The following is a 16,362-nucleotide window of genomic DNA, read 5'->3' as shown; positions in this document are numbered from 1 at the left end:
GCTAAACTTTCTTCCCCTAAGTAGACTGAGAAAACTATTTTATACACAAACACTCAAACCAACTTCAGTGTTGCTTTTTTTTAGGATACTTCAGTGTATACTCAACCAAAATGTTGCAACACTTGTTTATTGATTTTGTGATAATATGTTCTGCTTTTCTTCCTTCCTTCCTTTTTTTATTTTTTAGCTATCTTTAGGTCTGAAAACTTGATTCATTGTCACTTTTCAGTTAACTGTGTCCAGATTCTTCCCAGTTTTCCAAGTTTCTGATAATGAATACTTCTGAAAATTAGGCCACCTATTTCAATGTTGATGGGTATTGTTGGATTCCAGTCACCTTTTAAGAAGTGATATGCTACTAGTACTGTATCCTGGTTGAACTTGATTAGAGAACAGCTTATGTATTTTTGCAACTATTATTTTCTTAAAACAACGCTTTTCAAGTACATGATACTTCTGTAAGCAAGCTCCTGTGTTATTTTGCTCTTAACTTCTGTATTTTTAGCACTGAGGAATGATTTATCCAGCAGTCTCATGAGAATAAAAAAAGTTACAAAACATTTCTGCAGGAATATTTCAGTATGTTATTGAATCTATACTTGCTTTCAAGTTTATATGAGAAAGGAATATTTTCTAATTTTACTAGACAAATAATATCGCTTAGTATATTGAAATATTAATTGCACAATAAAATTACACAAGGTTCAGAACAAAATTTGTAATGAAAGTTGAAGATTTGTTATACTGCAGTATTATTTTAAAGAAATCAAAACTAACGAGTGAAATTGAGCATGAGTATATGCATGTGGGTGGTGATGTACGATTGAAGTCCTGAAGGTTGATTCTGTTTGTAGTTTTGCTTAAATTTTGTGTATAACAGCTGGCAATACACTTATCTTGGACTTTTGATACAGCACATACATATCTCTGTAAGATGCTTTGATCCCTAGAGGTATAAGATGCTGTAATAGGGTAAGATATAATGTGTTGGGGTTTTTTTTTGTTTGGGTTTTTTTTTTTTAGAGGAAACTTAGGAAAAATAGTTCAAATGAAAGCTGTAGAAAGTAGCACAGTAGCTTAAGATTCTAGCTGTGATGATTAACAGAGATGATAGACGGAGCTATTGTCTAAATATTTATATATGTGCGAAGAAGGAGGGAAAAGATGTGTGTGTTATGAACATTATAGTGCTTAGCAAAAAACTTGACAGAATGAAGATCTAATAAATGCACTTGCATAATGAGCATTCCCTTTTAGGTTTCGGTGATGATAGATGTGTTTATTCATCTTTGCTCTGATAAGTGTTAAGACACATATTTGACAGAGGAGCACTTAAATCACACTTCTCAAGAATGGTGGATTTTCCCCCATAATGTGACAGAAGTTGTAACTGTCTGGGAGTGAAATTTGGAATGAGTTGCCTTCCTGATTAACATATTATTGTATCTATGACCCAAAGTTTATCTGGTTCTAAAAAAGTTTGGTGTTTTTTTTTTTTTTCCAAAGAATGTTTTGAGTAGCACTTCAGGCTATACAGATACCCACACAATAAAATGAGATTTTTGGCCCAGAGATCTGTTGTGCTGTTGTATATCTCTATGGAATATTACTGTCATTCAACTTAACATGGCAAGTTACCACATAAGCTCAAAAAATGTACCACACAAGTAAAAACTGAGTGCAAATTTATTTTAATAAAAAGATAAGAGAAAATAGCATCTTGCAAAAAGTAAATGACTTAACATATTACATACTCGACAGGATTGGAGTCAGTGATAAACATGACAGATGTGTATGAAAAGCTTGAAAGCGAAGTTGAGAAATGCTCAAGCAAAACAAAGAAATACTCTTGCTAGTCCCTCCTTGCCTTTTACACACCCTAAGTGCTTGTTGGCTGTGGAATATCAACTATCTTTTGAAATACTTTGAATCCATTTATTGTTCATGAAGCAGAGCAGGTAGTTGTCTGGAACTGGAGATGTGGGTTATCGGAGGATAAGAGGACTTACTTAAAGATGTGTAAGGGAAGTGAACTGTATTTGTGAAAAGCAGGGTGGCTGTTTCCACGCGTCCAGATTCTGAAGTGTGAGACAGTGGCTAATATAACTGGTTTTGTCTCCATATGTAGTTAAAGATGATTGTAGAAGGAAGTAACTTACTCTTGTAGCCATTAATATTATTGCAGCAAAAGATGAATGTAGGTCTTAATATATTTTAATATTTCAGGGTTTTTTTAATGACACAGAAGAAAATTGGCAAAAAATGAAGTGTAAATTTGGCTTTTTTCTTCTAGCTTCTGATCTTGACTCCATAGCAGTGGACTCTTAGTTACAGTAAATTTAGATACAGCCTAACTACTTAGCTTCGTGTAATTTAAATAACATAAAAATGTGTAAGTAGAATTAATTCTGTTATTCCTGGTCCCATTACTTACATAGGGTAGTGGAATATATATATATATATATATATATATATATGTATATATACATGGTTTTGTCACGATGCATAAAATAATAAAATTTCTGTAGTTTACACAAAGTTGTTTTGAGGCATACTAGTCCTGTTTGTATTGAGATATGTTTGACTCCAGTAGAAATGTGGTAATTATTTTTTTTTTTTTTAAACTTTACTGACTTGAAATATAATACTTGTTCCACTTAAAGTTACTTTTACAAGATTGTTAGCAGTACAGGAGTGTTCATTACAGTGTAACCTCTGCTTTCTTAAATATTATTTTTCTATTGATTTCTGTGCATACAGCTCTTGAGAAATTAGTTTGTTTTGGGCAGTATATGTGTGTGTGTGTGTTCATTTAAGAAGGTAGTTTTATCTTAATTTACCTTGGAACTTAAAAATGCAACTAGGAAAAATGATGTAGGATTATAGCAGAATTCTGTTTGGAAGGGACTTCAGGAGATACTTATTCCAACATCCTGCTCAGAACAGGGTCATCTCAGAGGTATGACCAGGTTACCCTGGCTGTTATCCAGTGTGGTCTTTAAAACCTTCAACGATGAAAATGCACAACGTCTCTGTGTAGCCTTTTCCACTGATTTGACTGTCCTCATGGTGGAGGTGGAGGGGGTGTGGGTGTGTAAGTTTTTTTTCTTATACCCAGTCTGAACCTCTGTTGTTTAAGTCTTGCTTGAATCCTTCCTAAAGGGTAGTTGAGAGTAGGATTAGGCTAATACTATATACATTGTTTCTTGAAGATGTGGCATAATCTTCCGAGGCTATGAATTATCTTTCTCTCTTACCGTGGTGTTGATCATTGCTGTTATTGGTTGCTTTCTTTTCATTGTGTTTTGATCTAGAAAGACTTTGTGGTATAGATAGTAAGCATCTCAGTAGTGAAATTCCATCAGTCATACTTTTTCTGTAGTAATTTAGTTGTCAAAAGAAACTGGAGATTGAGATTACCTTATTTTGAAGAAACTACAGTTCTCTTCATCAGATCTTCTATGATTTAACATATGAATTTAAAATACCTTTTCTCATTCTGCGCAGCATTTTATAAAGTTCAAATTAGTTCTTCATAAAACCTATAAAGTTGATCATATGAAGCACTTTTTGCCCAAAGAGAAAACAGTGAGAAAAACCTGCTGCCTGTTTTTCTTCTGGATACTGAATAGATGTTGAGAATAGCATAGTCATTTGTTCAGTTACTTTGAAATAAAGGCAAGTGCTTAAATTTCTGTCCCTTTTCCCCCCTCGTTGTATGTTTGTCTTCAAAACATATTCGATTACTATCTGAATACACTTTAGGTTTTGTATGTATCACTGTATATTAAGACAGCCCTGTAATTGTGATTAATTGTTTGAATACATTTTGGAGAGTTTAATGTCAGTTAATTTAATTGAAACAACTTTTTTAGTTTATAATTGAATCAGATCAAAAAGAGCATAAAGTTAACTTTATAACTGAAAAATGCAGGCCTTAAAGAAAGATCTGTCCCAGCACAGCCAACATCACCAGAATCTGAGGAGACCATCCAGCCTGCTGAGAAGTCATATGTCGAATCAGGTAAGGCCTTTCATAAACCATAGGTGAAACAAAAGACATGATGCTTTATTTGAATTTATTTCTGTTTCCATAGCATTCAAGCTCATTGTGGGTTTTTTGGGTCTAGAAAAAATAAGTCTTTCATCAATTTTATTTGTTGCTTATCCACTACAGTTTATTTAATAGGAATCACTGTTGATAACTTTTTATATAAATCACTGACTATGAAAAGTTTATAATTCAAATGTATAGAAGGCACTCTTGTCAGCTCTCATGTTTACCATTGGAACCATATCACATCAAAATAACTTTCTGCTGATGTACAGTTCTGGTTTTGATACGTATGCAACAGTATACCCAATCAGAATAACAGCAGATTCTCCACCTTAAAAAACCAAGCAAACAAAAAAACCCCCAACAATCAACTTCATAAGGTTAATCAAATATTCACTTTTCCACTAAAACCAATAGTATATCATAAATACAGGTTCTACTGTTGAAAAAAAATCGTTTAAACATTTTAAAAGCCCCATAGTATTAGTAAATTTATTAGGTTTAAGAGGTATTCAAGAAAAAATATTTTTACACGTCAGGTTTCAGATATGTGATTTGCATGTTATTCAGAGAGTACATATTTCTTCCTGTTCCTTGAAGAGCCTTATCCTACTTGATGTTTATGTGAACTTAACAGAAAAACCCACAAATGTGGAGCATACAGTCAATAAAATGGATTATAGAGTTTTTTAAAAGACTTGCATTACTTTTCTTAATTTATCATTTATAAAATACATCAAGTTAAGATGTTGTTTCCTTTTTTTTTCTTTCTTTCTTTCTTTTTTTTTTTTTCTTTTAACTGGTACCATTTTGGAGCTTTATTTGAAAAATGCAGCTGTGATTTGGTTTTGTGCTGTTGGGTTTCTGAACACTAATTTCAGGACATTTTTACGGGAGCAACACTTCATACAAATTCCTGTTATGTCCTGGGCTGGTGTGTTAGATAACAATCGCTTGCCCCTGAAGTCAGTTTGTGATTTTATTCTGCTATGAATTGTCAGGAGAAGACCTTGATATTGTAATGTTAGTATCTATTTTACCTATTTGTAAAGCCAACAAAACCCTACTTCTGCAAGTGACATTTTGTTGTCAAATATGACATACTAGTGCTGCTGCCTAAATTGTAGGAAAGTAATGGATGAAAGTGTTAGTAAAATAATTACTTAGAAGAGAATTCTTGGTTTGAATAGTTATCTGAAGTATTAATGTTACATGTGCAGAAAATGCAGTGTAGATAAATTCTTCCAATTCATCTTCTGAATGCATCTGATATGATTGATGCAATACTTCCCATACTGGAGAGTAAGCAAAACCAAATTGTTTTTGTGATTGTGAGTTGCAGAGGTTCACCAAATCAGTCTCTACAGAACTTTATGAATTGAATAAGAACTTTATGGAGGCTATTAAAGCTACAAGCTTTGAGCTAATATTTAGACTTTGCCTTTTGCACTTAACTTTCACTGCAATTTATAATCCTTTTAGAGCACAAGAATGCTGATGTAGAATTGGAAGAGGAAATTCAGTCTGTTCTTCAGGAAGCTCTCCATTCCCAGCCTGGTAATGCATTAACACTTAGAAATCACTGAAGAATTTATAAGTACTGCCATAGGCTAGACAAATCTCAGAGTTTGGTTTTGGTATGCACTTAAAATACTTTTGCCTGCACAAAACTTTCTAATAGGCTAATTTTTCATTTTCAAGAAAATTCAGAAAGTTCAGTCACCAAATCCTAAAACTGTGGCCTCTTACCCAGAGGTGTGTGGCAACAGTAGCTCAAATCAGTCAGCTGACAAAACTTCTTCAAAATACTGCATAGAGTGCAAGAATGGGTAAACAGTGATGGCTTTTACTGTGGGCAAAGGCAGCACTGGCAAGTCAGTGCAGATACTTTGGGTTTATACTGCTGGAAGGTTCAGACAAGTCATCTGTCCCTGTCCCCTTTGGGGACTAGTTGAAAAACACAAAGGGTGTGCTGAGGACTGAATATTTGCTGCTAATAGAATTTACCAAGGAGTATGTATTCTCTAACAATCTGTATTATTGATTAGGAGGGAGACATGAAGATGTAGATGAAAGTGTAAATGACCAGTGGCAAGTGAAGGAAGAAATACATGGAGAAACTTTTGAAACTCCTACAACAGATGACTTGCTCAGAGAATTAGAGAATGAAATGCCAGAAGCATATGAGACACCAGACTCCGTTCAGAAAGGTATCTGAATGACTAAATATATTTAAAATTAAATTTTGCCAAAAATAAGAACAAACAAATGGAAATACGTCTCATTAAAAACTTGACTCGTAATTTCTACTTGCGATAGAGTCTTAACAAATGTCAACCACAGCAAGTATTACTTAGCAAATAAATATCTTTTGAATCAAAATGGGATATTTTAATGCCATGTGTTTTGGAATCCAATTTACTATATATTATTGTTTAATTACTGCTATATTAGCTTTCAACAAAACAAATTAATCTGTCCTCCGCATATGCATATCTCCTTCCAATAGAAGGACTTCTATAATATCTGTATGGACTCTGCTTCTGGACTTTCTAGTTTATTAAACTAAATTTTAAGAGTTTATTAGCACAGCCTTTTGTAGACAGACTTACTCTCACTCTTACTTTCCTTCTAATGTGACTGTCTTAAGAGAATGTTACACATGAACCATATTGCAAGTCTTGCTGAGAACATAATAACGTATAAAGAATATGCTCATATCCTGCTGCCTTGGGGCATTGACAGGATGATAAAAATTGTTTGTAATCAAAATATTAAAGCAGAATTATATGATCTAAATCCAACTTAGGAAAAAATATTTCTGAATGCTTTTTATCTGCACTACTGAAAAGTTTACATATATCTTACCTCTTTTTGAAAAATGCATGTAATGGATGTCATCTAAAAGTTTTGATTGCTGGAAGTACACGGAGATTTTTTCGCCACAACTGAAGTAATTCTTTTCAGTCTGGGTCTTATACCTCCTTGTTTCTGTATCTCTTTTATTCATCTACGGTGCAAGTTAAAGTAGGAGAACAGAGGAGAAATTCAAATTCCAGTTACTTTAAATCTTTAAAGTTACTATTAAGAAGGCAAAGTGAATATGTTCTACTTTGTTTACATTTACACAGAAATGTCTGTGGAGAGTCATCTTTTTTTGAGCAAGTGTGTATAGAGTTTATGTGTGTATACACATTCTCAGTATAAGAATAAAATAAACTATGCTTTCAATCCATATACATATCTTTCTGTCATTAGAAGAAATTTGCTTAGAATTTCTGCTTAGAAATTTGACTCTATTCTTACATAATATAGGGTTTGCTGTATCATGTATTGATTTAAAAATTTTAAAATTTGTAAACACGTGTTTGTTTCTCAGATGCTGATCTTTTGGCAGATGATCTTCAAGCAATGGAGCCTGAACCATATGAAGCTCCAGGTAAAATTTTGTTTTTCCAAACTCAGTAATATTGATTTTCTGCCTAAATGTAGCAAATTATATGAGAAAGCAAAATAGAAAAGGTTAGACTGGTTGAAGAATATATAATTTTGAAAATTTTTTTTTTCTTCAAACAACTATTTTTGATTGTCTTGGATATTTTTACTTTGACTGAGATGACTCTATCATATTTGCTATTGCAAATGGTTCTTAAAAAGAACAGCTGATAGGTATGGAAACTTTGCTTTCATTGGTGCAAAAACTTAATTTTTACTTTTCTATGTGTTTTTGCCTGTTGCGTTTGATTGGGATCTGGATAGGCAAGAGATCTGTGGTTGTACAGTCTAAGAAAGTGAGAATGAGATTTATTGTTTATATTTACTGTCTTCTTCCAGTCTACATTGCTAAGGTTCTTCTAGTCTATTATTGTTGGCATTAGTCAGAAACTTGTGTTCTCACATGTAACCTGTCACCTTTCAGAAGCATCCAGTTTGTAACCTTTCCTTTAGGACTGTTTGTTTCTTTATGGTCGACTATACTATCAGAGAGTGAGTCAGCACCAAAGACTTCATTCTGAAGTGTCCTTGCACTGTCTTTCTGCACACCCTAATTCATCTTTAAAGCTTTTTGAAATTTTGCCTGGACTAATCCAATTAGCTTATAGTCATCTTCAAATTGCGCTTGATGTCACGTACAACGGCATTAGCTCATCTTTCCCATTATGAAGAAACATTAGGTGGATATTACAGTTTCCCTGCTATCTGATAAGTATTTTCTTCTGGATGCTAATACTGTTTGTTTATAATACAGGCAGCCTCTTCCATTTACACTAGACATCAATTTCTGTTTGGACTAGGCTTTTTATCTTTGGCTCAATGTTAGTTCTGGACTTTACAGTCCTGTTCGATGCCAAATATGACAGAAAAATTATTTTATTTGTTTGATACAACTAAAACTGCTTCTTCCTATCTTTGTGGGAGATAACTGCTTTCCAGTTACCAATTTAGAATCCAAGCTGCGATGCTTTCAGAGTAAAAGGATAGTTACTTTACCTACAGTACCATGTGTTGTCAGTTGTAACATACTGAGTAAATTAATAACGTCACAAAGAATTGTAGTCACAGAGGAAAATAATCCACTTATTTAGCTAGGCAATGAAAAAAAAGTAAATTGCTCTAAATCTGTAATCCCAGAAACAAATGTACATACTTCTCAAGGTCTGATTTCTGGCTCTTATCTTGTCATCTGTAAATCATCACCACTGGTCCTCCTGCACGTTAGTAAAGAAGCTACTTTAGAACGTTGAGGATGGGGGAAGATTGCATTTTTTATTCTTATTAGAAGAACTATTAAAAAATATTGATGGAGACTAATGGCTCTCGTGGATCTAGTTTTCATACAGAGAGTAAAACAGAGGACTAGATGAGAGAGTGGCCCAACACCTTCCATTAGATTCCTGTGTGTCAAGTTGCAAGTGTCTGTAAGGTTTTAATTTGTCAGTTTTCAACTAAGGAGCTACACTTAGCTATTAACAGACATGGTATGGATGCAAGTTAAAATAATTGAGTATTAAAAATATTTCATATTTTTAATTTAAAAAATATTTTTTCATATTTAATTTACAGTTTCATATGAACATGATATGGATGTGGAAAAGACAGTAAGTGATCCAGAAGCTCCAGGTTTGTAAATTTTCATGACTTCAGATTATAATATAATCACTTATACTTTTTTAAACATGTTTCAAAGTAATGTGTCATATTGACCGTTTCATCACAGTTTTGTTTTTCAAACAGCTTTTCAGGTAGTTTCAAATAAGCCTGGTTTTTGTAGCTGTGTTACCATTACATTTGTGAACACAACACTCCACAAATCCAATCCACAAATACATAAGTAACTTGTTCTGTCAGGAGTCTTCCAGTCTAAGCAGTGGATTGTCAAAGACCTACTTGTATTCCTTATTTTAAGCCTAAATACAAATACATATGAACTTATTATATAGTGTGACTTGCAGTGTAGCTCCGGATGTGTTTTACAATGCAGCTGTCACTTTCAAATAAAACGTAGTATTAACTCAGTACGTTTAGTTCTGTTATTCTTGAGCGAAATATGTGACCTTTTTAACTTCTCTTGTGCTATCTAGCTGTTGCATGAAAATTTGATTTGAATATAAAATATTAAATATTTTTATTTAAGGTGATTCTGACCTAATGCTAGAAGATGCTACGGAACATTACACAGGTACAGTCCAAAGTCTTATTTCTTTTGATTGAAGTTTCATTTAATTTTGGCCCCAAACCAAGACCAAAAAACAAAAAAAACCCCAAGAAAACCAACAGTGGAGCTCATAGATAGCATCAGTTCCTTAGTAAGTTATTACATCTATATTTTTATTTACATTTTGAAAAAAATACAAAGACCTACATGAATGTTACTTTTCTGTAATGTCAGCCAAATGCACAGAATAATATTTTGAGGGTTAAATTTCCAGGAGAATGGATGTTTTTATTTTAAATTGCATAGCAGTGTTTCTGTGGATAAAAAAATAATTTGAATTTGCCAAAGATGTTGAAGTTAGTGGGATAAGTGTCAGAGAAAAAGCAGTATCTTTAAATTTTTTTGTTTTTTAAAAAGCAAGCAAGCCATAACAAGCAGGTTACAAAATTTCACTGTAGAAGTTTGCTGTATCTAGAAATGATTTATGAGTATTTCCATTCTGAATTGTAGGTAATTTGTAGATGAGTTCATGAACCGTATAAGGAAAACCTACTGATATGAACTGCATAAGAAAAGCCTACTGATACTGCTTTATCTTTTTAAAGTCTATCTTGTGATGCCAGAAAATGATTTAGTTCTTCTCACAGGATCTTTTAGAAATCTTCACCTTTGTTGAACTCTTATTAACTTAACAGTATAAAATACTATAGTTTTGAATATCTTTTTTGTTCTAGATAAACTTGACACTGTATTATTTGTGTGTGTGTATTGTCTTAAAATTCCATGAATTTTCATATTGATTTTTTTTTTCTTTAAACAGAGGATAGAGTGCATGGTGATTATAATGAAGACCATGGTATGACAGCTGCTATAGATAGTGAAATGACAGTATCAAATTCTATCATTAATAGGAAATTGAAATTACTTTGTGTTAAAATTTTCTATGCAAGTTCTCAATTAAGGTTTTGGGGTTTTTTATCTTCAAACCCCCTGTGTATGTAAGCAATCAATCGATCTTTAACACTGGAACAAGTGTAGAGCGTGCATATAGGTTATATTCCCATATTGGTCCTTTTTGTTGTACTTTGTGCATATGTGGAATAAGAATGTTGAAGACTTTGCATGCCCTTTTTCTTATGAAACCCTGGCCAAGTCAGCTGTGGTTCATTGCATCTGGATAGCTCAGTGTTACCTTTTCATCTTGTCTGTAACAACCAGTTCTTTGGAGATTACTCTGTTTTAGTTTGATTTGGTTAATGATTTCCTAATGATTGCTGAGACTGAATCAAAAAGTTAATGAGAAGACGACTAGTGGTCAGTCTTGAAACAAAGGTATGTGGTTGTAATTCCTTCTGTGAGATCCTTCTAGGGACTACCATACTTCAGAAAAGTTAAGCATATCTTCAAAGCACTCTTGTTTATTTTCCTTGTTTATGTAACCCAAGCAAAGGACAACAAATCTTAACATCAAAATATTTGAGACAAAAACTTTGAGGTTCATTCTTTGTCATTAGGAGGGAAATTCTGACATCCACCTTTGGGATAGAAGTCAAAATCCCATTGAAGGATTTTCAGTGGCCCTTAGTCCATGTCTTTCTCAGTCTGCAGAAAAGAATTATTTGCCTCAGCAGTGATGACCTTGATGAAATGTGTTGGCATCAATAGGATGGAAAAGCAAGAGACACCTAGCTTTTCCCCTGGGCTTATTGTTTACTCTCCTTACTTACTTTACAATCAGTTCCTAATCAAGAATCACTTCTCTTGCTTCTCACACCTAGATATGAAGGAGAAGTGCAAATTTAATCTTTACTTTTCATGCTCCTTCATATGTAGTGGTGACAGGAACAGAGAACACTTCCACAGTCCCTGCCCTGGGGAAGAGTCATCTATACCTGCTTTTGGAGTAGAGATGGTCATGGAGGTTCCCAAAGTAATTTGCATCAGTTTTTCATAGAATCAGTTCCAAAACCATTTCATATTCTGCAGTCTCTTCTGGCGCCCTGGCACAATAACAGTTAATAACTCTATTTTGTGATTAATCTGTGCTTTGACAAGCAGTGGTTTCATGTGTGATTGCTACTGTGTGCTGCAATGAGAGTTTTAAATAGTATCAAATAAATCACATTTAGGTTTTTTCCTACTCTTTCTTTACTATTCCAAATCCTCTGATTAGGCTGATGAAGAGAATAGAAAGTTCCATTCTTTTTCTCAAAAGAAAATTCCAAGGTAGGACGTATTTGTCAAAAAATTATTATTCTTGGCTACTAAATTGCCGGGCTTTTTTACGCAGCGAATCGTGCCTGCAGTTCAACATAATCTGTGACAAACTGCTTTTCTCTTGATAAAAGTTCGCCTTTTCACAACAGAATTTTGTCTTGCTTCCAAGTTCTCCCTTCGAGACGTTCTGGTCGTGAGAGAAAGCACAATGCTTCCTTTGTACTTTTTAGAGGAATTTAATTTGAAAGCTCCAGCCTGGAGCAGTGTAGAAGAAAAAGACCAGTTGGGTGAGGCATTGAGTGTTCCTGACATTTGCAAGATTTGATTGATTCCGCCCCCCACCCCCCACCCCAATGTCCATCTGCCCCCTCCATCTTGAAAGTTACATGAAGTTACAAAGTTATTTAGAATGTCACTTTTTGTTCCAAGGGCAGACCTGTGTACAGGCACCCTTATTTCCAGGCACTCATCAGTGTCTCAGAAATAACCAGAGAAAATAATCAGAAATTGTTATCAGGATCCCTAGAAAAGATGAGAGACACCACTGGGGAAGACAGTCTAATCACACTCAGTCCTATAAGCTCATCTTATGTTGTCAGTCCTTTAAGGTTTGAGCTAACCAGCCAACCATGGGTGTCTCTGAAGATGTGCTGAAAGATGTGAGGCCATCATTCTGTGATACACCATTTTTTCCTTCTGAGTTCAGTCTGTCCAGTTTCAGGGCATGGGAGTTGTAGTTGTTCATGAATGTGTGTTAGACACCATTTTAGCAGTTGTAGTACCTAGTTTTCATCCCTGTTGTCTCCTGGCCCATCTTTCTTGTACCTTTTGACATGTTTTTGGTTGGATCGAAAATGAAACAGATTTGCTCTTTTTCTAGAGAAGACAGTATTTAACACCTGTTTTCTAAAGTCAAAGAAGAGGTGGAGGCCATCATGGAGACCTGAAATTCTTTCTCTCAAATGTAAAGCTTGTAGTTTTGACATTAGCTCCAAAACTACAGTTCACATCCACAAGAAGATTCACTTTAAAGCTTCAGGTGCAAATGTCTGAGAAATCAGCAGAAGTATAAGCTTTGCTATTCTAGAGTCAACGTATCTTCTCCATCTCTATCAGATGAGTTTCTCCTCTTCTGGCAGACTCTCTGTTGTAATATTTTCTCCAATCCTGGTGCTTTCTAGATTTCTCAGAAAGCTGAGAGGGCAGTGCCAAGATGGTTGGTTGGCCAGAGCAGTTCAGTTTCTTTTCTGACTCTTACTTTGTATGACTTGGTTCTTAATGAGATCAGTGACCAGCTCTAATAGGATTGCAGTTCCTGTAATCACTACTACCTTGCACGGTGTTGGGAGAAACTGAAGGCCTATGGTAGGCTGCACCTACTTTGTGTGTCTAGCACATTGAAAGGAATCGTTTCTTCCTACCTTCTGCAGTTATTGCTAATGCAAAAAATTCTTTAGTTGAAATGAGCATGTGCCCACAGTGAAGTGTGTAAATGGATTGATCATATAACTTGGAACACAGGAACTCAGTTATTGTACACAATATTCAGTAGTTTTATGAAGAGTTTTTTACAGGTTGTAGCAGTGAAACTAGAGAAAGAAGGCAAGTTTGAGATTTTCATTAGAAATGAAGAGGTCTGGATTTTTTTTTAAGAATATGCTGTAAGAACTTTTTTTTTTTAAAGGGATGGAGGGGGAGCCAAGTGACTATTAGTGCCTTTTAAGATAAAACAATAGTAGAAAGATTTTATTTTTTACAAAAAATCTTATGTAAATAACCTTTTCCTGATGAAGGTTAGTACCTGTTAAGATAATGAAATTATCCAAAACACTAGATGAACATTGAACTTCTTTAGTTCTAAAATTCACAGTAAATGTATATTGAAAATTCAGACAATTGGTGGATAGCATTTTGTCTGTTTTTAGACATTATCTAAAGTAAAATAATGAATATTCTTAACCTATTTCATCTTCAGAATTACAAAAACTAGACTGGCTTTTTACTCAAAGATTAGGAGTAGGTGAATTATAACAATTGTACAGAATGATAGCTTTATTGTTGTCATTGTTTTCAGTATTTCATATGAGTAGCTAGAAATGCTTGAAATTTCAGTGTTATGTTTATATTTGGTATTTGGGTTTTGTGTACAATTTCTACTACAAGCTCCAGAAAGGGTTCACATATCTATTCAGGCCCCAAAACTAGAGAAAATCTTTGAGAGCTTTGCATTTATCAGTAAAGAAATGAACTGGATGATTAACAACCAAATTTTTAGGATACTTCGTGCATATCAACCACCCAGGAACTTTATTTTTCTTTCCTTTCAGAACCAAAACATGAAAAGAAGACTGAGACTCAAGATACAGGTATATACATATATATAAAAAAAAAATGTGTATAGATGTGTGTGTGTGTATGTATATGTGTGTGGGTCGAGTGTGTGTATACTCCCACACACATCCCACCATGTATATATATTTTTATATATGGAGCATATTAGAAAAATCTTTGTTTCATATGTAATTAAAGTAGAAATACCTCTAAAATAAATGTATTGGAATATAAATGATTTTCAGAATTGGAGAAATATTTTAGTCAAGTTAGCATAAAAATCATTAACTTAATCTTGTATTTTTATATATTGAAATATGTAATCTTCATACATGTGTGTGATCTTCAATCATGATGTGGCCAGTTATAGCAAAGGTTCATTACTGTCTGTGTAGTTATAAAATTAGGTTTTTGACTATGAACTGAGACATCTTCTTTTAATATACCATCCTTGAGTATTCATCTTTAAGGTCTCAAGTGATACAAAGTGGGGTGTGTGAGGCTTTTTATGGACATTTGGAACACAGTAGTTCAGCATAGACACTCAACCTGCTGCCTGCCATGAGCCTTGCTCATAACCTTTTAACCAGTGCTTAAGATCATTCAAAACTTACAGGCTGCCAATACTAGCTCTTCTTTGATGCATACTTTTTGCTAGTGCCTTTGTCTAATTAGCAGAAGCAATTAAAATATTATTTGTCTGCAGTGCTCTCTCTGGGTCCTATATACTTTGTTGTCTTGAAGTACCAGCTTTTTTGAGAGTCATCTCAGACAGCTGATTGAAAAAGGCACAATTGTTTAGTTTAGAATGAAGTCAAGAAATTCTCTAGTGTAAATAAATTGTAAGTATCTGGTTTGTCACCTTTGTGATCATAAGCTTAAGAGGACAGTCAAATGAGTTAAAAGGTGCCATATTCAAAGAAAATAAAAATAATTTATTTTTCTGTGGAATCCATAATTTAAGTTGAAGAACTTGCTCGTTGTCCTTCAGGAAGGAAAGTAAGACTCACCAAGGAGTTGCATGTTTATCCAAATAAAAAGACTTCTAAAGTAAAAGTGTATAGGTTTTTTAGTTTGGTTGGTTGGGTTTTAATATGTCTAGCAGTTGGAGTTGATGCTGCAAAAGATGAAAGTGGGAGTACTGATTATGCTTAGAATAATGAATACAACAGTTCTTTAGTGAAACAGGGAAGAATTAATTTCTTTTTTTCCCCCTCAAATTCATCAAAGTTCCTGTTTGTCTATAGCAGTTTACTGCTCAGAGTTAAACATGTCTGTCTGCTGTGTTCTTTTATGTCATATGTAAGTTTCATCAGTTGAGGGCTTGACTTCATTATTGCTGTGAATTGAATGTTTTCTTAGCTGTTGAGGACCTTCTGGAGGAGGTGAATGAAGCCACAGAGCCAGGTACATATTTCATAATTGTGATCTTAAAGTGTTTTGATGAAATACATGCATTTTGAAATCTGATGGAGGTATGAGTTTTTACAGCTTGTGAAAGAAAACGTTTTTTCCATTCTACCATTTATGTCTGTTAATATAATTAAAAAACAAACAGATGAAATACAAAGCAGATAAATGTGCTGTATAGAATCATAGAATGGTTTGGGTTGGAAGGGACACTTAAAAGATCATCTGGTCCGACTCCCCTGCCATGGGCAGGGACATCAGCTTGCTCAAAGCCCCATCCAACCTGACTTTGAACACTTCCAATGATGGGGCATCCACTACTGCTCTGGGCAACCTGTTTCAGTGTCTCACCACCCTCACTGTGAAAAATTTCTTCTTATGTCCAATCTAAATCTACCCACTTTCACTTTAAAACCATTGCCCCTTGTCCTGTTGCTACAGGCCTCGGTAAAAAGTCTCTCTCCATCTTTCTTATAAGCCCTCTTTATATACTGAAAGGCTGCAGTAAGGTCTCCCTGGAGTCTTCTCTTCTCCAAGCTGAACAACCCTAACTCTTTCAGCCTTTCTTCATAGGAGAGGTGTTCCATCCCTCTGATCGTTATTGTGGCCCTCCTCTGGCCCCTTTCCAACCGGTCCATGTCTGTCTTGTACTGAAACTCCATGCTGGATGCAGTACTCCAGCAGCACTCCA

At 34.4% G+C, this 16,362-nt stretch overlaps 1 protein-coding gene across 16 annotated transcripts in view; it reads left to right on the top strand.

The window, feature by feature from the left end:
* The window catches only part of ASPH (aspartate beta-hydroxylase), a 124,389-nt gene that overhangs the window by 41,167 nt on the left and 66,860 nt on the right, over positions 1–16,362 (top strand). For 14 of the 16 annotated variants that reach the window (XR_008235353.1, XR_008235354.1, XM_052788331.1 and 11 more), the window contains 9 exons: positions 3,935–4,024; positions 5,540–5,614; positions 6,106–6,267; positions 7,437–7,496; positions 9,122–9,178; positions 9,693–9,737; positions 10,534–10,569; positions 14,258–14,296; positions 15,624–15,668. Coding sequence is in view for 14 of the 16 variants with exons in the window: in XM_052788331.1 (XP_052644291.1) it covers positions 3,935–4,024; positions 5,540–5,614; positions 6,106–6,267; positions 7,437–7,496; positions 9,122–9,178; positions 9,693–9,737; positions 10,534–10,569; positions 14,258–14,296; positions 15,624–15,668 (609 nt within the window). In the remaining 2 variants the exon portion in view is untranslated. The remainder of the gene's footprint in view (positions 1–3,934; positions 4,025–5,539; positions 5,615–6,105; positions 6,268–7,436; positions 7,497–9,121; positions 9,179–9,692; positions 9,738–10,533; positions 10,570–14,257; positions 14,297–15,623; positions 15,669–16,362) is intronic. The other 2 variants (XM_052788328.1, XM_052788337.1) reach the window with 1 other exon arrangement.

This window comes from Harpia harpyja, chromosome 5 (genome assembly GCF_026419915.1).
Source record: "Harpia harpyja isolate bHarHar1 chromosome 5, bHarHar1 primary haplotype, whole genome shotgun sequence".
Classification (NCBI taxonomy): Eukaryota; Metazoa; Chordata; class Aves; order Accipitriformes; family Accipitridae; genus Harpia; species Harpia harpyja.
Note: the sequence above shows the minus strand (reverse complement) of the source record. Positions and strands in the feature narration are given on the sequence as shown.